This window comes from Myotis daubentonii, chromosome 2 (genome assembly GCF_963259705.1).
Source record: "Myotis daubentonii chromosome 2, mMyoDau2.1, whole genome shotgun sequence".
Taxonomy (NCBI): Eukaryota; Metazoa; Chordata; class Mammalia; order Chiroptera; family Vespertilionidae; genus Myotis; species Myotis daubentonii.
This window is the reverse complement of record NC_081841.1, coordinates 44,357,911-44,383,888: the sequence shown is the minus strand read 5'-3', so window position 1 is coordinate 44,383,888 and position 25,978 is coordinate 44,357,911. Positions and strand designations below refer to the sequence as shown.

General features: G+C 40.7%; 2 protein-coding genes and 1 pseudogene across 9 annotated transcripts in view; 1 reads left to right on the top strand and 2 right to left on the bottom strand.

Annotated features, from left to right (window-relative positions):
• The window catches only part of PPHLN1 (periphilin 1), a 113,797-nt gene that overhangs the window by 82,074 nt on the left and 5,745 nt on the right, over positions 1-25,978 (bottom strand). For 5 of the 8 annotated variants that reach the window (XM_059682588.1, XM_059682589.1, XM_059682593.1 and 2 more), the window contains 3 exons: positions 20,677-20,768; positions 6,699-6,863; positions 3,887-3,948 (listed from right to left, as the gene is read on the bottom strand). In XM_059682588.1, the coding sequence (XP_059538571.1) occupies positions 3,887-3,948; positions 6,699-6,863; positions 20,677-20,768 (319 nt within the window). The remainder of the gene's footprint in view (positions 1-3,886; positions 3,949-6,698; positions 6,864-20,676; positions 20,769-25,978) is intronic. The other 3 variants (XM_059682590.1, XM_059682591.1, XM_059682595.1) reach the window with 1 other exon arrangement.
• Positions 21,336-22,090, bottom strand: LOC132226088 (small ribosomal subunit protein eS8-like; annotated as a pseudogene).
• LOC132227472 (large ribosomal subunit protein eL34-like) lies at positions 24,503-24,971 on the top strand. Its single transcript, XM_059682611.1, has one exon. It carries the CDS (start codon positions 24,553-24,555, stop codon positions 24,904-24,906), a length of 354 nt encoding a protein of 117 aa, XP_059538594.1. The 5' UTR covers positions 24,503-24,552; the 3' UTR covers positions 24,907-24,971.

Sequence of the window (25,978 nt, the reverse complement as noted above, 5' to 3'; positions counted from 1 at the left end):
CTCTCTCTCTCCCTTCCTCTCTGATATCAATAAAAATATATATATGTATGTTTTAAAATGTGTTAGTCCCTCCTTGGCCAGTGTGGTAGCGTTGGTTAGAGCGTCATCCTATGTACTGAAGGGTCGTGGGTTCAATTCCCAGTCAGGGGACATACCCAGGTTGTGGGTTCAATCCCCAATTGGGGTGTATATGGGAGATAACTGATCGATGTTTCTCTCTCACATCAATGCTTCTCTCTCCTTCCTTCCCTCTCCCTAGAATCAATGAAAAACAATCCCAGGATGAGGATTAAAAAAAAAATAATGTGTTAGTCCCAACACTCATGATTATCTATAAAATTCAATCAACAGCAACTAGTATAACTTTCTTTATGCAAGTATCATCCTAATTTTAAAGAAAGAATTTTGTTTATTTTAACAATTACCCTGAAACATGCTAAATAGCAATAGGATAGTGGAAACTGGGGCACATTTTTAATGCCATTTCAAAAATCAGAGGGTAGAAACTTTGCACTGTGACTACTGCAAAGTTCCATTTACACAAGAATACCTACATCTAAAGTCTTCAAACCATAATGTTTTTAGCTATGTTGAAAATGAGGATAAATGCACGATATAATGGGTTAAATACAATTAATTATCAGGAAATCAAAAAGAGCCTTTGAAGAAATATAAATAACAGTATAACTGGAATTCTTACTATAAAGATTTTTTTTAAAGCCATACTTAACTGAACTAATGTTTTTTATTTTCAAAAAAACAGTTTAAGAGTTGGGACAGCATCTTCGGCTGTATCACAAACATTCAGCCATAATGCTGGACACACACAGGAGGCAAAGTTACCTGGAGAATGGAAGATGGGAAGAACTAATGCCCTATAATGCACCGTTCCTCAGAATATAGTCTTGAAACTATCTGCACTATATTTACCTCGGATGTTGGTTGCGAAAGCCGATTTATAAAGCTCAGAATTCTCACCTATTAATATGCATCCCCTCAAGGTAATTTCAGCCCATGACATCAGTCACACCAGACAAGTTGTGATGGACCCCTCTCTTTAAGCAGACATATCTTTACCAGTTAAGAGTAAAATTCAATTAAAGTAGGAGGCAGGGAATATAAGAGGAGAGAGGAAAGGGGAGAAAGACAGCATTTCACTTATCTGAGACCTCATTTTTCTTTCCTTTGCACATCCAACACAAATATTCCACACAAAATACCGACTACTTTATTTCTAGTCAACATGAACTTCAAAAAGGAATTAAGACTGTGGGAATCATTTGAAAAAGCAGCTAGTAGGGAAAACTTAAGAATAAATTTAAACCTCACATATCTTTGTTTAGAAACTTTAGAACTACGGTGCTGTGACTTAAGCGAAGGGAGTTCTCATATTACCTTTTATTCTACACTACCCACAAAAATAAATGTCTTGCAGCAGAGTTGTGATTAGAAGTTTGATAACCAAGTCCAGAGCCCTTTCCACAAAACCACATCTTTACACTTAAAAGTATTCTAGGCATGAGATATGGATGAAGAGATAAAACACTGAGTATTGTTACAAAGATAAAATAAGCTTAAATTGCTATAACAAAAATGCAGGGTTCAGTCACTACACAAAAGAAGTCTAGCTACCATCAAACAGTCTAGGGCAGGCATGCCAGGGTGAGAGACTCCATGCAATCATCCAGAAACCGAGGCTGACCACTCTATTTCAACATGTGGCTTCCAAGGCCACGGGTCTGCTGTCATTCCATTCCAGGACCCACCCTGCAACATGGGAAAAGGTCAATGTGCGTGGAAGAATACATGTAGAAGCAGAACTCCTGTTTACACTTTACTGGAGATAAATTAATCATATGGCCACATCTAGATGGAAGGAAGGCTGGGAAATATAGTCCACCTATGTGACTAGGATGTGTGGAGAAACACTAACTGGTTACCTCATGCACACACCCGAACTGGGGACCAAACCTGCAATCTGAGAATGTGCCCTAACCTGAAATTGAACCCATGACCCTTCAGTGCATGGGATGATGCTCTAACCACTAAGGAACACCACCTGGGTGCTACCATAGTTTTTTGTTTATTTCCATTTTCATGAAATATCTCTTTCCATTCCTTTACTTTTAGTCTGTGTGTGTCTTTCCATCTGAAGCAAGTCCCTTGCAGATAGCATATGTAAGGGTCTTTTTTTTTAACCATTTAGCCACTATATGTCTTTTGATTGGAGCATTTAATCTATTTATTTGCATTTAAAGTAATTGTTGATAAGTATGTATTTAACACCATTATTCATATAATTTACTGTATCCTTACTTAAGGATATATTTTATTGATTTTAAGAGAGGGAGAAACATTGATGTGAAAGAAACATCAATCGGTTGTCTCCCATACACACCCCAACCAGGATCAAACCCACAACCTAGGTATGTGCCCTGATCAGGAATCAAACCCACAACCGTTTGGTGTGCAGGACAATGCTCCAACTAACTGAGCCACCTAGCCAAGGCATTCATATTTTTTTATCTTTTTCTTCTTCTTCTTAAAAACTGTTTACTATGTCTTAGCTTTTTCCTTTTTCTTGTCTGGGAAGACCTTTATCTGACCTTCAATTCTAAATGAGAGCTTTGCTAAGCAACAATCCCCACTGGTTTTTACTTTTCTGGGCACTGGAACCCTGGCAGGTGAATCCTGGTGTGGGACAGAACCACTTGTTCCTTAGTGTGTGGGACAGAACCCCTCGTTCCTTAGTGGGAGCCTCCCGATTTTTAACCACCACATGTGGCATGGAACCAGCCAATTCTGTGTCTCTGTCCCTACCACCAGTCTCAATTTGGCTTCTTCTTTATATCCTTAGTTATAGAACTTTTGTTCAGGTAGATAGATTTCAGGCTATTCTGAATGATGCTCATTCTGTAGTTTACTTGTAATTTTGATGTGGTTGTGGAAGAATAGGAGTACCGCATTTATCTACACTGCCACCTTGAGCAGAAGCCCCTTGAGGTTTGATACAGACAGTCCTCGAGTTACATCAGACTCGACGTACATCGTTTCGTGGTTACGTCACCATCTCCCATCCTATCTAATAAAGGAGGAATATGTTAATTGACCATCACACCGTCACAAAGATGGCGGCGCCCACAGCCAATAAGGAGGAAATATGCTAACTGACTGCCACACCCTCAAAGATGGTGGCACCCAGAGCCACAAGATGGCAGCACCCAGTCCGCTCAGCCCCACCGGGGCAGCAGGGGCCCGGCCGCTCCTCATGCCTGCCTCCAGAGTCCCCCAGTCCCCTCAGTCCCCGAGCCGCCCAGGGCCAGCCCAAGATGCAGGCAACCTTCAGATGTTGGCTGCCCAGCCGCCCAGGGCCACCTGAGGCTCAGGTAACCAGGACCGGCTGAGGCTTGTGCTGCCAACAGTGGCAGAAGCAGAGGTGTCATGATGGGGCATCGCCTTCCCCTGATCGCTGGGTCGCCTCCTGCCCCTGAGGGCTCCCGGACTGTGAGAGGGGGCAGCCCAGGCTGTGGGAAAGCCCCCTCCAGTGCATGAATTTTCATGCACAGGGCCTCTAATTTATTTATAAAAAAAAAGTTCCATCATTTCACTGTATGTACATATATGCTTTATGTTTTTTATTTATTTACCACAAGTAAAGGTCAGGAGTTGTTACCTTTCTTTTAATTTTTTTTACTGTTTCACTTCATTACTGCTGTGTATGTGCTCCATGTGAGTGACGTAGGTGCTTATGTAGGTGGGTTCCAACTTACAGCAAAAATCGTGTTATGTCGCGCCATAGGAACGAATCTCCGATGTAACCCAAGGGCCTACTATATCTCGTGAGTCAAGTATCAAAGTAGTTATGTTATTAATTTCATCTTTTTACCTGTATTCAGGCTGACGACTTCCAGAATGATCATCTCTTGTCCATTTATAGTTAGATTCATCCTGTAAAATAAAAAGTTACTTAGATATTTATTTGTGTTATTTTGATCACATAGACTATATCTAACAGTAGTACTAGGAACCTAGTCTCTAAGACCAAGATAATATGAAGACAAAACACCTTTCTAAATTTCTCTGAGGCTATCAAACAGATTGTCAAACTGCAGCGGGAAGGCCGGGGAGGGTTGGGGGGCAGGAGAGAGGGGGGTAAGAGATCAACCAAAGGACTTGTATGCATGCATATAAGCATAACCAATGGACAAAAGACACTGGGGGATAGGGGAGGCTAAGGGACTGTCAAGGGCGGGGGGGGAAAAATGGACACATATGTAATACCCTTTGTAATACTTTAAGCAATAAATAAATAAATAAATAAATAAATAAATAAATAAAAAAGAGCTTCACAGATAAGGAAAAACTAAAGGAGTTCATCACCACCAAACCAGTATTATATGAAATGCTGAAAGGTATCCTTTAAGAAGAGGAAAAAGAAGAAAAAGGTAAAGATACAAATTATGAACAACAAATATGCATCTATCAACAAGTGAATCTAAGAATCAAGTGAATAAATAATCTGATAAACAGAAAAAAAAAATTTCTCTGAGGCTAAAAAGCATAAAATAAAAAATATACAAATCATCCATTTCAACAACTAAATTAGTAATAAACTGAGAATCTGTAGTACATTTATTTCAATGAAAATGCTTAAATATTTATCTGGTAGGCCCTAACAGTCTTAATGCCAAGGACATATATATCAACATAACAATAGCTAAGGGCTGTTCAAGAACAAAGGCTCAATTTAAATTTAATTAAGTAGATGTTTCTTGGCCTTTCATTTTATTCGTATGTCAAGTTATCTCATCAATTTTCAAGCTCAATAAGAAATTTAGTACTTTCCCACTTTTCTCTCAAGTTTTCATTTCTCATCTTACCTCCTATTAAATTTGGAAACAAGAAACCACCCTTGCTGATAAGCTATGTTAGAGCTAACTGTGGCACTAAGTTTGAAATTAATCAAAGAAAGCAAATACATTGTGTCCTCTAAGATAGACACATTTAAAAAGGTTCATAAAAAAAGAAACACATAATAATCCACACCCAATTAATTTAAAATGATACACAGAACAATACAACATGTGAATTACTTACAATCAGAAACAATGATTCAGCTAAATAAATACTATTTTCATTTCCTTTAGCATCACAGACTCTGCTCTTATATAAATAAAGTCTATTCATCATTTTTCTTCACAACATTAAATATAAACAAAAGAAAAAACTCAACAGCTATAATTAAATATTGGATCAAGTAAGTAGTTTGCATTATATGACTGAAGTCTAGAAAAGAATCAGTGTCATAAAAGTCCTAAGAATCTCGAGTGGGCTTGTTTGTTTGAAGGGAATTTAAAGAGGAAATGTTGTATACAGTATAAACACTATTTATATCAATAGAAAAAATTATTGTTGAGGCACTATTATGCTACAAGGTTTTAGAAAAAAATCATGTTCATGAGGATTCAAATACAAATTGGTCCACTGAATCCAAAATTCCCTCTCTACAGTAGCAAATGGCCACAGGGTTTTCACAAGAGGGTTAACAACTTTATGCAAAGATCAAATTGTTTCTTCCTGAGACTACCTGGAATAAGGGCTCTGATGGCAAAATTTCTAGGATAGGGATAATGCATATTTACTTTTCAAAATGGAATCCCTCTTCTTAAAGGAAGAGCATGACATGTTAAAGTTAAATAAAATAAAAATAAATTCTATGAGAAGAAACCCTAACACTCCAAACTTTCAAAGCAAAAGTAAGAAAACACTGAATAGTCTAATTATCACTATAGAATTGTCAGCGAAACCACGACATGGCAGTGAGAGAACTGGACTCCCATACGTATACCCACCCTAGGTAAGTCACCTTACCTCCATTTCTTCAAGTGAAAAGTATAGAAACTAATTCCAACAGCAAATGTAAGGTCAAATTTTATCATAAGGAATGCTTGAATAGGTACTGTCAACTACAATATTATACAATAGGGAAGGGGAGAAAGAGATAATGTAGGAAAATGGCCTAGCAGAGGAAACATGCAAGCTACATTGAAGAAATTGCATCAAGGAATATTTTCAATCAAGTTCAATGACAGATTACTGCAACATTAAATACATAGTTTTATAATATTAAAGATGATCACAAAAAAAGATATAACAGCAGTCAAAATAGTAATGATATCAGCCAACATTTTAAAAGTGCTTACTATGGGAAAGGTGATGTTTTGAGTGCTTTCTAATCTGAATTAGTAAATAAATTTTAATAATAACTATAGCAAAAATGAAACAGAGACTCAACCTTAACCCAACCTCACCCACAGCATTTCATCATGCTAAAAATAAGCAAAGTAATTATAAGTGGGCACATTTGTAAGAGATGGTAACCACTTGGTCATCACTTACTGAGTACCAAGGGAACAGATTACCTTTAACTGCTTCTGCAAATCCCTGATGATGTGGGCTAGTTGGAATTGATGTCATTTAGATAAAGCTCTCCAGAGTGCTTACCCACTTTGTCCAGCACCCCAAGATTCTTCACTACCAGTTCCCATTTGACAGCTCCAGCAGGCAATTCAACAGAGCATCAAGCAGGAAGTGTTTATTCAACTGCCTTCATGTCCAGTCACATAAATTTTAAAAATTACATGACTTTTAAACTTATGAAAAAAGTAACAATTAGTACATGGGGTAAATTTACATACTCCTCTGTGAGGTGGACCACTTCTTCGATCATGAGAAAAACTGCGGCCCTCGTCATAGTCTCGGTAATCAACATGACTGTAATATCTACTGTAGCTTCCTTCACCCGGTCTGTCTAGCAGTGGTGGTTTCTTTGTCACAATATTAACTACTCTATGGTAGCCATCCTAAAACAGACAAAAAGAAATATACAACAATCACTAATTTCTCTATTTGGTTTTGGAAAGGTTTCAAAAAAGCACAGGAGATCTTATCCTTAATCAAATAAAGTAAATGTATAAACAAACAAAAATGCTTTAATGAAATAACATGAATGTAACTAACAGTATGGTCTTCACATGGATTAAAGGAAATAAAATTGCCCAATGAAGAAAACCAGGTGTTTAACATGCAGCAATGCAGAAAACCATAAGTAAAAGAAAAATATTGTTTTAATAATAAATAAACTACAGAAAATAAGAGTGTTACAATAACTCTAATCTCTAATTGCCTAGGAATTTTAGGAATAAAATCATTTAAGATAACATACATCCTTGGTCTATTGTTAAAGTATACTGTTCATAAGAAATGCAAGACTTTTCTACACATTACCAACAGCAAATAGGGAGGTAATACTGAGGTAGGAAGATCAGGAGGAAACATTTTGCTATCTCTCCACAGCTCTGGACAAAGGAGAGTTTTTGACTTCATAGGTTTGGACACAAAAGAAAACCCAATGTAAAATTTGAATGAATTTTCAAATATGTTGTTAATGTTTTAAAGCAGCGGTTCTCAACCTGAGTCGTGATCCCTTTGGCGGTCGAACGACCCTTTCACAGGGGTCACCTAAGACCATCCTGCATATCAGATATTTACAATTACGATTCATAACAGTAGCAACATTACAGTTATGAAGTAGCAACGAAAATAATTTTATGGTTGGGTCACAACATGAGGAACTGTATTTAAAGGGCCAGAAGGTTGAGAACCACTGTTTTAACATTTTAGCAACTGAATGGGTTATTTGTGGGGGTTAGGAAATTGGGCAGAGGGAGAACAACACTGGTCTTAGATTAGTAGCTGCTGTGAAGTAACAGAACAAAAATGACGATCAACAGTAAAAACTAGAAATACAGAGCACATATCTGTAAGTAATCTGCTCTTGAGCACTCATGCTAACTTTCTATCAATATTGGGTGAGACAGAGGTGGAAGAAACTGGCAAGCTATCACAGTATGTAAGACATGATCAACTAGTAAGCTAACTAATTTAACAAAATAAAAAAACAAAACATAAAGCCCAACATTCAAAGCTGGATACTTTACCTTACTAAACCTCAGTTTCATTATTTGTAAAATTAGCTTAATACCTACCTCATGAGGTTGGTGTGAGGGCTAAATAAAAAACAGATTGTAAAGCATTTAGCACAATAGTATAAACTAAGTGCTCAAAGAATGTTTACTATTTACGTAAGTCTACGTGAAGCACTAAATTTTTTTTTTTTTTTTTTTTTTTTTTTTAATATATTTTATTGATTTTTTACAGAGAGGAAGGGAGAGAGATAGAGAGTTAGAAACATCGATGGAAGAGAAACATCGATCAGCCGCCTCCTGCACACCTCCCATTGGGGATGTGCCCGCAACCCAGGTACATGCCCCTGACCGGAATCGAACCTGGGACCCCTCAGTCCGCAGGCCAACGCTCTATCCACTGAGCCAAACCGGTTTCGGCGTTTTTTTTTTTTTTTTTAATTGTCTATTTCTTAAATTACTTCTTAGCATTGATAACTACAACTATTCAGTTAATAAGTTATTACATCCTATTCAAACTTCCCAAAGGGTAGGAAATTTGTTAATGGGCTTTGAAAAAATAAAATCAGTAGTTCATATCTACCTGACAGCTAAAATATCTACCTAATTTTTTTCCAAGGTGGTTTCCTTCTTTAGTATGTTAGATATTAAATTATAAGAAACATTTTATATGTTTGCATCAGACATACTAAACAGCCTAGATGGTTTGGCTCAGTGAATAGAGTTTCTGCCTGTGGAGTGAAGGGTCCTGGGTTTGATTCCAGTCAAGGGCACATGCCAGGTTGCGGGCACATTCCCAGTAGGGGATGTGCAGGAGGCAGTCGATCAATGATTCTCTCTCATAATTGATGTTTCTCTCTCTCTCCCTCTCCCTTCCTCTATGAAATCAATAAAAATATATTAAAACAACATAGCACACAGATTAATTTATTGAGTTTCTTCTAAACACTATCTTCCACAGAGCTTTCAATTAAATCTAAGCAAATGCTAATCTTCCAAAAAATGTCATTAAGCCAAAATTAGTAACATTACAAATTATAACATTTTCTAATTCAAACCGTATTATTCAAAAATGTTAATTCAGCCGAAACCGGTTTGGCTCAGTGGATAGAGTGTCAGCCTGTAGACTGAAGGGTCCCGGGTTCGATTCTGGTCAAGGGCATGTACCTGGGTTGCGGGCACATCCCCAGTGGGAGATGTGCAGGAGGCAACTGATCGATGTTTCTCTCTCATCGATGTTTCTAACTCTCTGTCCCTCTCCCTTCCTCTCTGTAAAAAATCAATAAAATATATTTTTTTAAAAAAAGTTAATTCAAAATTTGTTATAAAAGTAGAATTACTGCCCTGACCGGTTTGGCTCAGTGGATGGAGCGTCGGCCTGCGAACTCAAGGGTCCCGGGTTCGGTTCCGGTCAAGGGCATGTACCTTGGTTGCAGGCACGTACCCAGTGGGGAGTGTGCAGGAGGCAGCTGATCGATGTTTCTGACTCTCTGTCCCTCTCCCTTCCTCTCTGTGGAAAATCAATAAAATATATTTAAAAAAAAAAATAAAGTAGAATTACTGATTTCTCCAGTTTTAAGAAACCATGAAATTCCATCCCACAATATCCTTATTTGTTGAAACATGCTTATTTGGAGGATGGTGGGGTGCATATGCCTAAACGTTTCTATAAATGGAGAGAGAGCTTCTTCCTAAGCAGCCTATTCCTTTGTTCAACTCCCCCAGTTACTAGAAAATTATTTCAGGATTTTAAAATGTGTATGGGCCCTAACCAATTTGGCTCAGTGGATAGAGCGTTGGCCTGCAGACTGAAAGGTCCCAGGTTCAATTCCGGTCAAGGGCATGTACCTTAGTTGTGGGCACATCCCCAGTAGGAGGTGTGCAGGAGGCAGCTGGTCGATGTTTCTCTATCATCAATGTTTCTAACTCTCTATCCCTCTCCCTTCCTCTCTGTAAAAAATTAATAAAATATATTTTAAAAAAATAAAAATAAAAAAATAAATAAAATGTGTATGGTAAAACTTTCAAAGAAGTAAAACTAGAATCACATTTAGTTACATATTTAACAAATTGTTTTTACCAAATAATAAATGGGGGGGGGGGGGAAACAACTCCTAATAACAGCTCTTGTATCTAGCAATAAAAATCAAACTGTTTCCTGTTTTGAGAAAGTGGTCAAATATAAGTACATTATAGCATCTCTGCTTTGTAGGCATCTAATCTTAAAGAAATCTCCCTAGCTATATGAAAACATTTAAGGAAATGAAGATGACTATATGAGTCTGTGACAAAGCAAAAATATTTTCAGAGACAGTTCATGCCTTATCTAGGTACAACATTCATGGATTTCTTTTTCTTTCTAATAAAATCCATGATGAGTGACAAAGATTTCAGAATTTCTCTTTCAAAAGCTTATACTAAAAAAGTTCAAATAGTACTTTTCATTACCTGCAATGCCAGACCTGAATGAAAATATCATCACTCTTTGAAATTCCTGTACAAATCTTACAATAAGCTATACACATGTAATTTTCCTCTCTAAATGCTAGCAAAAGTACACAAGGCTTCAGGACTGGTATGTTTGGAACCTTCATTTTAGAAATATCTTAGAAAACAATGGCACCATTATATACGAACCAAAAATAAAAACTAGAACTTACAAAGTAAAACTTAAAAGGTTTTTGAGGATAAAAGGGATCATTTTCAATTAACTAAAAATGAACTCAATGAAATTATTAGGCTGGATACAGATTATGAGGATTACTATTTCTTTGAAATTACTTATTCTCCAATGTCAATAAAATATATTTTGCACACAATTTAACACAAAAATATTTAAAATAAAAATTTTAATGCATAAGCACCCCCTTTTAGCATGCTTATCTTTTAGAGATACACAATGAAATATTTATTTGTATTTGAAATATGGTATCTTGGATTTACTTCTAAATAATCCGAGAAAGAGAAAAGCAGTGAAGGCACAGACAAAACAAGATTAACCTTGAGTTTTGATAATCGCACTTACAGAAACCTTATTTTGTCTTATTCATTGCTCTATTCCCATCATCTGGAATATCATTTGGCACATAGTAAACACCACATACATAATATATATTCTTCTTTGCTATCCCAATGTTGTATCACTTTTGGCATCACATGCTTTTTACTAGAAAAGTACCTAACAAACCATATCTAACTAAAAAATTGTATTACACAGGCTGGTAAACTTTTGTTTTCTAAGTTTGAGGGTTCTTCACTCTGATCCATCCTAGTTTGTGACAAGCATTTTTATTATAGCACTTACTGGTTTAATTAGCTTGCTGAGTTTTCTTTTTTTAAAGGACATACTTACAGAGAAAAGGGGGGGGGGGTGCGGAGAGAAGGGGAGAGAGAGAGAGAGAGAGAGAGAGAGAGAGAGAGAGAGAGAGAGAGAGAGAGATGGGTTGCCTTCCATGCACTCCCTGACCTGAGATCAAACCTGCAACCCAGGCATATACACTGAACAGGAATGGAAACTGCAACTTCTCAGTGCAGGGGACAATGCTCAACCAACTGAGCCACTACAGCGGGCTCACTTGCTGAATTTTCAATGAAATATTCAATTGCCTTTTGGGGATAATTTATCAAATATATTAAACTGGAACTGTCCCAGGAAATTAGGACACATTGTTGTAGAATGTAGCCAAGAACTGATTATATCTCTCTGAAAATAGTGACAACAAAAAAAGTTAAGCTCAGTAGGACTGGCTCAGTAGGTTTAGTATCATCCTGTACACCGCTTGGTTGCCAGTTCAGTTCCGGGTCAGGGCACATACTTGGGTTGTTGGTTCAATCCCCAGTAGGGGTACATGCGTGCAGAAGGCAGCCAACCATCAATGTTTCTCTCTTTTTCTTCCCCTCCCCTTCCCCTTCCTTTCTACCCCTCCCCCCCACCCTCAGTATGTCCTCCAGTGAGGATTGTTATTGTTGCAATTCTGTCAGTCAAGAAAGTTAAGCACCTGCTAGGGCAGCTCTACAATAGTATTACTAAATCAAAACTAAGCACATTAACACTTAGATTTTGCATTTCATGTAGTAATTTTCACATTGGGAAAAAAAAACTTTAAAAAAACATTGCACTTGCCCTAGCCTTGGCTCAGTGGATAGAGCATGGGCCGATGCTCTAACCACTTAGCCACACCGGCGAGGGTATAAAAATAAGGACCTTACAGACATCTAGAAGTTAAATGCAGATATTCGCAATGGAGGAATGTATATACTTATATACAGACTCTCTGTAGCAGGGGTCCTCAAACTGCGGCCCGCGAAAACATTTGTTTTTTTACTTCAAAATAAGATATGTGCAGTGTGCATAGGAATTTGTTCATAGTTTTTTTTTACACTATAGTCCGGCCCTCCAACGGTCTGAGGGACAGTGAACTGGCCCCCTGTTTAAAAAGTCTGAGGACCCCTGCTCTGTAGTGTACCCCTTTGAGCTTTACATCCTATCTACCCAAGTTTAAGACCAAATAAAAATTTCTGTGCAAGCACCTTATAAAAGTAATTTATTAATACACAAGTAATTTTTAAAACCTATAAAGTTGTACACTGAGGATAAGCTTTCCAATACTCAAATTTAGTGTAATTTAATATGGGCACCAAAATATATGAGTGTTCAATTGCCTTTCCAGGTTCAACAAAACTAGGAGGCCACAAAATTCCTGCTTTTATTAATGATAAAATAATAGTGTCATAGGTACCTTCTCAAGTCTCCCCTTCAAGTCATATTATATATCATATCCAATGTTCCTTAAATACATTTCTGACATATCAGAATTAGGAATGAATGGGGCAAAGAGAGAAGAAAAGAAATGCAGTAAAATTGCTTTTCTAGTATAAAACCCAAATATAAAAAATAGAGTATTATCTTTCTCTATTCCAGGCACTAATGATAGTTAGTGGCTTCTCACTTTTAAAAGAATTAACTACAATTTTATATTTAGAAAATAATAATATACTTTTTCAAAATTTAAGTGAAATTTTTATTGAGATATGACATATACACAAAAAAGTATACAAATCACAAATACACTCCTGGATAAATTCTCTTCAGTTAATCAAACTGTGCAATTACTACTCAGATCAAGAAACTGAACATCCCTAGCAAGGCAAAAGCCTTCCCATGCTGTCTCCCAATCACTACCTTTGTCTTCCCAAATGTAACCACTTTCCTGACTAGTTTTGCCAGTTTTGACACATTATATAAAAGAAAACACACAGAATATACTCTTGTGTATGGCTTCTTTCTTTCAGTATCATCCTTGTGAGATTCACACATGCTGTTGCATTTGGCAAAATTCCATTCATTCTCATTGCTGTACGGTTGTAAATTAATTTATCCATTCTACTACTAGACATTCAGATTGTTGCCATTTTGGAATTATTATGGATAATGCTGCTTGTGAACATTCTTGCACATGTCAATATGATATAACAATATAGTTTTTAAGGTAATATTAGATAATCTCTGCATTGTAAGAAACTATTTTAAAACTTTTAAGCTATGTTTTTATTAAATCCAGTCAGAAATTATAACTTGATTGAGTTACATTTCTAGTTTTAGGGTCACTTATCACTTTAACCCAAGGATTCAGTTGAGACCATGAAAGCAGATGTGAATATAAAATTACTCTTTCACCTAAATATAGGCAACAAACACAATAGCAGTATTTGTGCGTCATCACTAACAGAAGTCAGATATTTATATATCAAATTACTGCTATTGCAAATATCTCAAAATATCATTTACACTCATCACTACTTTGAAATACTGCAATAAAACTCCTACCACTAGCTCTTGATATTTAATGATTGATTGACCTACCAACGAAGTACATATACTACATCACAAATTTGGTTTTTAATAGTTCATTATCTTCAAATAAGTGGTTCTGAGAAGGGCTCCATATACTTCACCAGGCTGCTAAGGGGATCCATGGCACACAAAAAAGGTTAAGAACCTATGTTTTATTTAACTAAAATGTAGGTGTAACATAGAAGGCATAATTCCCAAGAGCCATCAAAGGAGTACATAACATATTGAGGGAAAAGAAAGGCTGTATGTTACTAACCAAAATAAGGCCCAGTTCACTGGGAAAAAAATGAATCTGAGTCTTGAGGAGGGGGAATATGGGAATACTAAAGGATTTATAAATTAGGAGAGGCTGATTAGGGGGATGGGGAGACCAATCTACTGGAATAAAAAGGAAAAAAAAGGAGACCTGTATAAGGTCTGGGCATGTTCTGTGCTCTCAAAAGGAGAAAAGCAATCTATGCTCTTCCCCCCTAAGAGAAACCAAGTAGCTAGAGAACTTAAGTAAGATTTCCCATTGGGCAGTTAGAGATAGTTGAGTATAGCTACTATGACATCAAGGGCAATTGTGGTATAAAACTTATCTCACGATCTCACTCATATGTGGAATCTAATGAACCAAATAAACTGATGATCAAAAATAGACCCAGAGTCATAGAAGCTTGAACAGACCGTTGAACCTCAGAGAAAAGGCAGGGGAGGGTGGTTATGCATATATGAACTCATAAACATATATGCATAACCCGTGTACATAGACAATGGGGTAGTGAGGGTCTGGGCAGAGGGAGGACGGGAGTGGGCTGGAAGAGATTAATGGGGGGAAAAGGAGGACCTATGTAATACTTTCAACAATAAAGATTTTTTTTTAAAGTAAAAATATAAATAAATAAAACATCTCTCTGCTTATTGCTGTTGAAATTATTTTACCAAGGAAAAGAGGCTCTGTTTCACATATATACATACAAAAGTGGATAAAAAGAAAATGCTTTTGGTTTGTGCAGATTTTACTACACTCTAAATTACCAATTACATGTCCTCATTAATTGAGGACTTCCATCAACCTGTGATCTTTACTTCAACACCTGATATAAGTGACATCATTGTTCATCTACAATCTGAATTTCTTAACTCTTCATATAAGAATCACCTGATGAACTTTTAAACACTGATGTCCAGATCCTACCTGCAGATAATTATGACTTAACTAGAGGCCCGGTGCACAAAAATTTGTGCATCTGGGGGGGTTGGGGTGGAAGTCCTCAGCCCGGCCTGTGTCCTTCACAGTCTGGGATCTCTCGGGGGATGATCACCTGCTGGCTTAGGCCCGGTCCCAAGCTGGCAGTCAGACATCCCTCTGGCAGCCTGGAAACCCTCGGGGGATGTCCACTTGCCAGTGGGGAGCAGGCCTAAGCTGTAGTCTGACATCCTTAGTGCTGCTGAGGAGGTGGGAGAGGCTCCCACCACCACTGCTGTACTGGCTGCCATCAGCCTGGCTTGTGGCTAAGCAGAGCTCCCCCTGTGGGAGCGCACTGACCACCAGGGGGCAGCTACTGCATTGAGTGTCTGCCCCCTGGTGGTCAGTGTGTGTAATAGTGACCAGTCATTCCCAGTCGTTCTGCTGTTAGGTGCCGGAAGCCGGTCCATCCTTGTTGCTTGACACAGTTGCTGCAGGGAAGAAACATCTGCACAGCATATGTTTCAAGGGACCTGGCATATATAGCATACTGTTCTTAATATGTTTGCTCCCCTTCTTGGCACTATGTTTTTTAACCAAGGTCACCTCTCCGAGAAAGGTTGTTTCCCCAGGTAGGGATTTTTCCCTGAAGTTAGGAAGGGAATAAAACCCCTAAGTGCCAGGCAGGTAGTTAATCACTTTAACTATGAACAATCACGCTTAAGCTACATAATCTTTACTCACTGGAATGGAGATAAGAAACGCCCTAACCTTTAGAATAGAAATTGATAGGATTAAAATCAACTGGTATAAATACAGATGTAACAAGACGATAAGACACAGAACCTGGCTGGAGAGCCTGACTAGAGAACCTGACTAGGCTGCTGATCAACTGAACGCAGCCTCCGTGTCCTTTATTCTTCACCAATTCTGTCCACACCTGTGGGAACCCCTGGACCTACTGGGCCTGGACCACAACAGTTAGGGTCATTTTGCATATTACCCTTTTATTATATAGGATAGAGGCTTGGTGCATGGGTGGGGGCTGCCTGGTTTGCCCTGAAGGGTGTCCCAGATCAGGGTGGGGGTCCCGATGGGGTGCCTGGCCAGCCTGGGTGAGGGGCTGATGGGTGTTTGCAGGCTGGTCACACCCCCTTCAGGGTGGAGGTCCCCACTGGTGTGCCTGGCCAGCCTACGTGAAGGGCTAATGGCTGTTTGCAGGCTGGTCAAGCCCCCCCCCAGTGGGGACCCTCACCCCATGGAGGTTTGGCCAGCCTGGGTGAGGGGCTGATGGCTGTTTTCAGGCTGGCCACACCCCCTTTAGGGTGGGGGGTCCCCACTGGGGTGCCTGGCCCGTCTGGGTGAGGGACTGAGGGCCGTTTTCAGGCTGGCCAAGCCCCCCAGCGACGAAAGCTCCCAGCCTCTCCTTTTTTTTAATTTTTTTATTCTGGGATTTATCTTCTATAATTGAAACATTGTTGCCTGAGTGGAGCTCAGAGCCAGCTGCCATGCGGGAAGCTTGGCTCCCTCCATCACTGGGGCAAGCAAGCCTCCTGTTTGCTTCAGCTGCATGGCTGCCGGCTGCCATCTTAGTTGGGTTAATTTGCATATGGTCGCTCTGATTGGCTGGTGGGCGTGGCTTAAGGTGCAGCGAAGGTATGGTCAATTTGCATGTTTGTCTTTTATTAGTGTAGATTATCTGGAATGGGGCCCATAGATAGATATTTAAGAGCTCCCTAGGTGATTTTAATGTATAAGAAGGATTTAGCGCCTCTAATCTAAATCTCTGGTCCAAAAATCTAGCCTTAAAGTTTTCTCGATCTCAACGCCAATTACCTTCACCCACCTTCTGTCCCTTACCACTATACATCGAATATTAATCACCCAGAACTGTTCTGTCTTGAAAACTCTACACTCTAAATTAGCAATTGCCTTATCTTTCTGCGACACCCTGTCTTCAAGCTCACTAAGCTTTTCTTGTTCCTCAACCCCTCATTTCTTTCAATCCACCTTCCCTCTCACTGCCTGACTCCCTTTCTTAAACAGTCCATATCACATAATATATTACCTCCATAATTCTCTGGGTCAGAACCTTCAATATCCTTATCTCCCTGGGTCAACCACTCAACTTGCAATCTTCAATACAACTTGCTTTCCTCATTTCTAATCTGGGCTTCTTAGGTATAAAACTTACGGTGCACAAAGTCCTCAGCAAATCTTATTAAACACTCCTACTCAGAAGATATTTGTAACGTTTACTCCAAAGCTTCAGTGCTGAACTCAAGTGTTCCTCCACCTCCTCAACTTTGAATAGGTGATCTTGCTACCTCTTACTTCAGAGAACAACAATGGCTATTAGATATGAACTTTCTCAAATCCATTCTCACACATTAATCTAACTGAAGAACTGGAGGGCCCTTCTAACTGGTCTTCATGACACTGATATAACTGATTAATCCCATCTTAATACTTTTCCCCAGCTCCTCTGCCTAGCAATAGCCTCCTGGCGTATCTCTCTGCTTCCAGTCTTAATAGCTTTTTAAGCCAACTTTTACTGAAATATGTTCTATGATATAATATAGCATGCATACATAATGCAGAATGGTGTATTTAAGGTTTATATCATAACTTCTTCCCTAATTTCAGCATGAGTGGTTCCCATTATCTGAAATTATATCCCTGTACATAAATCCTGCTTATATTTTATGGTATCTAAAAACATTCTACGAGGTTCTATAAATGTTGTACCATTCAACACTAAGTATTGCTTTGAAGATTCAGAAGTTCATACATAAAATCTTTCATTTGTAGTAAGCAGGCACTAGGTAAATATAAAATTATAGTAAATTACCGTTTAAAGTAAGTGATCCCCGCCCTGGCAGGTTTGGCTCAGTGGATAGGGCATCAGCCTGCAGACTGAAAGGTCCTGGGTTTGATTCCGGTCAAGGGCCCATGCCCGGGTTGTGAGCTTGATCCCCAGTAGGGGACACACAGGAGGCAGCCAATCAATGTTTCTCTCTCATCACTGATGTTTCTATCTCTGCCTCTCCCTTCCTCTCTGATATCAATAAAATAATTTTTTAAATAATAAAATAAGTTACCCCTCTTTGTACCTTATTTTATAATTTGGAACCATCTAAATGTGTTAAATTAAAAAAAAAAAAAAGAATTAGAAAAGAAAAAGGGCAATACCCAAAAACTGAAACAAAGTATAACCCAACTATATATCCAACTGGTGGCATAATCCCACCAAAAATCCTTTTAATTAACTTTGAAAAATAAATTCGTAATGGGATACATCCTTGTACAGGCAGGGGTTCTAAAAAATAAAAAAAATGTAAAAAGCATCCTTTTTCCCATCCCTGCATTTGTCCTACATCATGTTTATCGATATCACTTGTTTGTTCTTCTAGGTAAACTATAAAATATTTTTATCAAGTTGAAAAAAATTTAAAAATTGGGATTTTGATTAGAAACATAAAGTCTATATAATAACTTAAAAAGAAATCACATCTACACTAATAAAAGAGAAAAATGGTAATTGGCGTCCGACGATACCCTTTTCATTGGCTAATCAGGGCTATATGCAAATTAACTGCCAACTATGATTGGCAGTTAACTGCCAACTAAGATTGGCAGTTAACTGCCAACAAGATGGCGGTTAATTTGCACATGTAGGCACAATGCAGGGAGGCGAAAGGGAAAGCAGGAAGAAACCCAGGGGGGAGCTAAGAGCTGGGGGGCAGGGCAAAGGCGGCCCTGAGGCCGCCTTTGCCCTGCCCCCCAGCCATGATCGGAGAATCAGGCGCTTTTGCCGCCCTGGCCAGTGATAGCAGGAAGTAGGGGTGGAGCCAGCGATGGGAGCTGGGCACGGTCGAAGCTGGCAGGTCGAAGCTGGCAGTCCCGGGAGCTAGGGGTCCCTTGCCTGGGCCTAAAGCGGAGCCCACGATCGCGGGGCCGCTGCAGCTGCGGGTCCCCGCTGCCCGGGCCGGACGCCTAGACCAGAGGCATCCTGCAGGGGCAGGGGCGGAGCCCGTGTGATCGCGGCGCCCCCCGCTGCCACTGCAGATCCCCACTGCCCGGGCCAGACGCCTAGGCCAGAGGCGTTAGGCCTGTGCAGGGGCGGAGCCTGCAACCGCGGGGAGCTGGGGGTCCCCTGCCCAGGCCTGACACCTCTGCCGGAGGCCTCAGGCCTGGTCAAGGGGCCGACCCGGTGTTTGGTGATCGGAGGGTGATGAGGGTCAACTCCTCTGGCCGAGGCATCAGGCCTGGGCGGGGGGCTGAGCCGGGGATTGGGGGGATATGATGATCCCCTTGCGCAGGCCTAAAGCCTGGGTCAGAGGTGTCAGGCTTGGGCGGGGGGTGGAGCAAGCGATCAGAGGGAGATGGGGGTCCCCTGCCCAGGCATGATTCCTGGGCCAGAGGCCTCAGGCCTGGGCGGGGACCAGAGCCAGTGATCAGGGGGAGATGGGGGTCCCCTGTCCAAGCCTGACACCTCTGGCGGAGGCGTCAGGCCTGGGCTGGGGGCAGAAGCAGTGATGGGGGGGAAATGAGGGTCCCCTGCCCAGGCCTGACACCTCTGTCAGAGGCGTCAGGCCTGGGCAAGGGGCCGATCCTTGGATTGGAGGGTCATGGGGGTCAACGCCTGAGGGCTCCCAGTATGTGAGAGGGGACAGGCTGGGCTGAGGGACACTCCCCCCCCACACACACCCAGTGCACGAATTTCGTGCACCGGGCCCCTAGTATGGTAATAATTAAGTCTGCTCATTCTGAAAGATATATGGTAAGTCTCTTCATTTTTTCCATCTTAAATCATTTTAGATCAATCCCAACCTAAGCTGTAACCTAGGCCAAATGACAATTTTAAAGGTAACACCACCCATCTGAATGGGTTATAGGATTTACTTGTAACATATAAGTAATAAACAGCTAATACATAAACAAATATATCCATACTCTATCCAGCCCACAAGCCCAATCTCCCGGTGCTTATAATGGGCCTGTGCAAAAGCTTAAGATTGACGGCTTCTTGACCTTCCTCAAACCCTCCCTTGGGTTTCCATATAGGATTTGGCGGAGTGCATATATTTAGTCAATAAACATTGAACTCCTTACTATATGCCACGTACTGGATATATTGCTGGGAAAATAGGAATAAGCAAAATAGCAAGCTCCTTGAGAAAAGACCTGATTCAAACTTCCAACTCCCAGAGCCACAAAGAGACAAGCAGTAAGACAGCATACCAGAAGCTGCCTGCCCGCCTGCTCCTGATGTGCCCCTACTTTAGAATTTCATATATCCAATTTGCAAACATTTTTAAGAATATAGAAAAATAGGTGTCAGCCAATAACAGGAACAGACGCTTAAATACTTTGTGAAGTGATGGACTGACCTTTACTAAACCTAAAATTTTCTTCACAAATATAAACGCTTCATTTTAGAAATATAAGCAGGAAATATAAAGTAGGGATTTTCTAAATAAATAAAATGCTGACTTTTACTTTCACACTTTTAACTTTTAAAATATAAGCTTAATCTATTTATATTTCAACCTAGAATGGTAAATTTTTGGCCCTTGAAGATTTTGTTAAGAGGCCTAGCTGTGGTGTACCAAAATGACTTAGACTCTAGGTTTTCAATTATTCTACATGAAGAAGGAACTTACATTGGGGTGATTTCGAGGAGGTGCTCGTTCTCTTGGAAGCCTTTCGTAGTCATGTCGTCCCTCAGACCACATTTCATCTCTTCTGTGAGCCACTATAGGATAAAAAAGAAACCAAAGAATTATGATTTTTTTTGTTATTAGGCAATAATAGAGAAGATGAAGGAGTAAATGACTACTTTCCAACACAAGTATTTTCCAGAGATACTAAAGGAAAAAAAAAAAAAAAGTAAATGGCCAAAAGAAAAAAAAGAATGATTAATGCAATTCTTCTTCCAATTTTGAAATTTTCTTTTAAAGAAAATAGAAAGCTCCCTCCCCCCTTCCATTCTAAGAAAAAAGAAAAAGAAAAAAAAAGAAATCCATAAAGGTGTGGGGTTATTTCTGGGCTCTCTATTCCATTCCATTGACTTATATGTCTGTTTTTATGCTGGTACCATGCCATTTTTATTACTATGGCCTTGTAGTCTAGTTTGATATCAGGTGGCATGATTCCTCCAACTTTGTTCATCTTCAAGATTGCTGTGGCAATTTGGGGTCTTTTGTGGTTCCACATAAAGTTTTGGAATATCTTTTCTAGTTTTGTGAAACACGCCATCGGTATCTTGATATGAATTGCATTGAATCTATAGATTGCCTTAGGTAGTATGAAATTTTTTTTTTTTTTAACGAACACCTTTATTACATGAGCTAAGATAGGAGGGAAGAGGATTTATTTGCCTTTCCAGGCCTCGATTTCCCACAGAAAACTCTAGCTCCTTGCCCTCTAGCACATAATCATCTGTGCAGCCACACTGGCCTGATCTTGAAGCAATGCATGCCAGAAGTTTGCCCTGCTGAAACAGCTTCTTGAGAAGACTGCTCATTTTGGCATTCTTTCCCCTTTGATCAGGTTTTCTGAATTTTCTTTGGTCGATTTTTGTTTAAAAGCTCTTCCTCCTCCTAAGTCAGCTTGGCCCCCTTTTTGTGGCCCAGGGGCAGTGCATAGTGGGTACATTGTCCTGTCAATTAGCACAATGCAATTCTTTACTAAGCTCCTGGTGCAGATCAGTTCATTACTGGATGCACTGTAAACAACATCAATAATCCTTGTTTTGTATGTACAACACTTGGAGCCCCAGAAGTTGCCCACACCCCGCCTCAAGGCTCAGTACTTCTTGTTGCCTCCCCACATGCAGATTATGTGTATGTGGTAGAGTTCAATCTTTGTGTTGGCAGCAGGGTATCTCAGCTCATATTTTCACTTCTATTGGTAGGGCTTTCTCTTGCTCCTGGTCTTGTAGGGCTTATGCCAGTTGTCCCAAGAGATGCCCATGGCTTGGTACAGGCTGGGAAGAGCTAGTATGGACATTTTAATGATATTAATTCTCCCTATCCATGAACACAGCAGATGCTGCCACTTATTTGTGTCTTCAGGTTCTTTCTTCAATCTATATATATATATATATAAAAGGCTAAGTGACCAACCATACGTCCGTCCGACCATCTGGTACATATGACATACACTGGCAATCTAAAAATAAACATTGACTACTGCATGCACAATACATATAAAGCTCTCACTGGTGCCAATCGCATGTGTTTTAATTTTATACTACTACTAGAGGCCCGGTGCACAAAAATTTGTGCACTCGGGGAAAAGGGGGGGCCCCTCAGCCCGGCCTGTGCCCTCTTGCAGTCTGGGACCCCTCGGAAGATAACGACCTGCTGGCTTAGGCCAGCTCCCGGGTGGCAGAGGGCAGGCCCAATCCCTAGGTGCAACCCCTGCTTGGGCTCAGAGCAGGGCCCATTGGGGAGTTGGGGCGCCGCCCCTGTCATGCACAGAGCAGGGCGGATCGGGAGGTTGCGATACCACCCTCAGTCACGCTCAGGATAGGGCTGATTGGGTGGTTGGGGCACCGCCCCCTGTCACACTCAAGGCTGGGTAGATGAGGAGGTTGCGGCGCCAACCCCTGCCACGCACAGAGCAAGGACAATCAGGGGGTTGGGGTGCTGCCCCCTGTCACTCACAGAGCAGGGCCCATCAGGGGGGTTGGGGCTCCGTACCCTGTCACGCACAGAGCAGGGTCGATCAGGGGGTTGGGGCACCGCCCCCTGTCACACACAGTGCAGGGTGGATCAGGGGGTTGGGGTGCCGCACTCTGTCACTCAGGGCAGAGCCGATGGGGAGGTTATGGCTCTACCCCGTCACACACACAGCAGGGCCCGTGGGAGGGGGGGGCGGGGGTTGGGCGCCGCACCCTGTCACACACAGAGCAGGGCCGATCAGGGGGTTGGGGCACCACACCCTGTCACACACAGAGCCGCAGGGCGATTAGGGGGTTGGGGAGCTCCCCGCTATCAGGCACAGAGCAGGGCTGATCAGGGGGTTGGGGCGCCTTCCCCTGTCACGAACAGAGCAGGGCAGATAGGGAGGTTGTGGCCCCGCCCCCTGTCACACACAGAGCCGCAGGGCGATCAGGAGATTTGGGCATTGCCCCCTGTCATGCTGATCCCAGTGAGGGAGGCCTCGCGGCTCCGCTGATCCCGGTGCTGGGAGGCATATTACCCTTTTACTATATAGGATAGAGGCCTGGTGCACAGGTGGGGGCCGGCTGGTTTGCCCTGAAGGGTGTCCTGGATCAGGGTGGGGGTCCCCACTGGGGTGCCTGGCCAGTCTGGGTGAGGGGCTGAGGGCTGTTTTCAGGCTGGCAGGTGACAGAAGCTCCCAACTTCTCCTTTTTTTCTTTTTTTTTTTATTCTGGGCCAGCTTTAGCTCTGAGGCTCCAGCTCTTAGGCCTCCGCTGCTGAAAGCAGGTATCTGGTTTGTTTGGGTTCTATAATCGAAACAATGTATAACTCCAGCTCTGAGATCCCGGCTCGCTGAAAGCAGGTTTCTGGTGTTTTGTTTAGCTTCTATATTTGTTACAATGTTTCAAACTGCAGGCTCAGAGGCCAGCAAGGCAGGCGGGAACGTTGGTTTCCTCCGTCACTGAAGCAAGAAAGCCTCATGTAAGTTTCAAGCTGCCTGGCTGCCGGCAGCCATCTTGGCTGGCAGTTAATTTGCATATTGCTCTGATTAGCCAATGGGAAGGGTAGCGGTCTTACGCTAATTACCATGTTTCTCTTTTATTAGATAGGATCTATATATATAAAAGGCTAATGTGGGAAGTGTCCCCTCGGGAGTTCAGCTGGGAGTTTGATCGCTCGCTATGATAATGCGCTGACCACCAGGGGGCAGCGCAGAATGAAGACCCCAGCCGGCAGCTGAGGAAGGAAGGCCCTGGCTGGCAGCCAGTAGGCCCTGATCAGCCCTGATCACTGGCCAAGCCTAGCGACCCTACCCATGCACAAATTTCGTGGACTGGGCCTCTAGTTTTATATATACTATTTTGACATGCAATGTTTTGCAGTAACGTAATTACCGCACAAATCTTCCTTCTAATTAATTTCCTTTCAATGTGAACAAATCCGTGCACTGGGCCACTAATGTTTTATAATTTTCTGAGTACAGGTCTTTTGCATCCTTGGTTAAATTTATTTCTAGGTTGTTTTTTATGCAATTGTAAGTGAAGATAGTTTCCTTTTCCAACAGTTTATTATTGGTGTATAAAAATGCATCTGACTTCCAGATATATTTGTATCCTGCTACTTTATTGAATTCATTTATCAGTTCTAGTAGTTTTGGTGGAATCTTTAGGGTTCTCTATATACAATATCATGTCATCTGCAAATAATGACAGTTTTACTTCTTCCTTTCCAATTTGGATGCCTTTTATCTCTTCTTGTCTGACTGATATAGCTAGGACTTTCAATACTACGTTGAATAAGAGTGGTGAAATAGGCAAGCGCTTTCCTTTTCCTCTTCCGGGGACGGTGACTTGTGTTTAGGTATTCACCATGGTCCAGCGTTTGACATACTGTCGGAGGCTGTCCTACTACACAGCCTCCAACAAAACCAGGCTGTCCCGAACCCCTGGTAATAGGATTGTTTACCTTCATACCAAGAAGGTTGGGAAAGCACCCAAATCTGCATGTGGCGTGTGCCCAGGCCGACTTTGCGGAGTTCGTGCTGTGAGACCTAAAGTTCTAATCAGGTTGCCTAAGACGAGAAAACACGTCAGCAGAGCCTACGGTGGATCCATGTGTGCTAAATGTGTCCGGGACAGGATCAAGCGTGCTTTCCTTATTGAGGAGCAGAAAATCGTTGTGAAAGTGTTGAAGGCACAAGCACAGAGTCAGAAAGCTAAATAAGTTAAAAAATGAAGCTTTTTTGAGTAATAAAAACAAAAGTCTCATTCTGTTAAAAAAAAAAAAAAGTGGTGAAATAGACATCTGTCTTGTTACTGATCTTAAGGGAAACACTTGTGTAGTTTTTTCTCATTGAGAATTATGTTGGCTGAGGTTTGTCATATATGGCCTTTATTACATTGAGGTATGTTCCCTTTATTCCCACTTTGCTGAGAGATTTTATCATAAAAGAGTGCCAGATTTTTATCAAATCTTTTTCTAGATTATTGATATGATCATGTGGTTTTTCTCCTTGATTTTATGTGGTGTATCACGTTAACGGATTTGCGGATATTGAACCAACCTTGCAACACCAGAATAAAACCCACTTGATCATGACATATGATCTTTTTAATATATTGCTGGATCCAGTTTGCTAATATTTTATTGAGATTTTAGCATCTGTGTTCATCAGGGATATTGGCCTATAATTTTCTTTCTTTGTAGTGTCTTTATCTGGTTTGGAATTAGGATAATGCTGGCCTCATAAAATGAGCCTCTCTCCTCTTGAATTTTTTTCTAATAGCTTAAGAAGGACAGATGTTAGTTCTTCTTGAATACTTAGTAAAATTCACCTGGGAAGCCAGTACTTTTGCTTGTTGGGAATGTTCTGATTACTATTTCCATTTCATTAGTTATAATCTTTCTATTCATATTTTCTGATTCTTCCTGATTGAGTTTTGGAAGATTGTATGTTCTAGTAATTTATCCATTTCATCCATATTGTCCATATTTTATATTTTCTTATAATCATTTGTATTTCTTTGGTGTCAGCTGTTACTTCTCTTTCGTTTCTGATTTTATTTAATTGGGTCCTCTCTCCTTTTTTCTTGATGAGGTCTGGTTAAGGTTTGTCAGTCTTGTCTTTTCAAAGAACCAGCTTTGGTTTCATTAATCTTTTGTATTGTTCTTTAGACTCTATTTTGTTTATTTCTGCTCTGATCTTTATATTCTTTCTCCTTCTCACTTTGGGCTTTGTTTGTTGTTCTCTTTCTAGTTCCTTTAAGTGTAAAGTTGGATTGTTTATTTGAGTTGG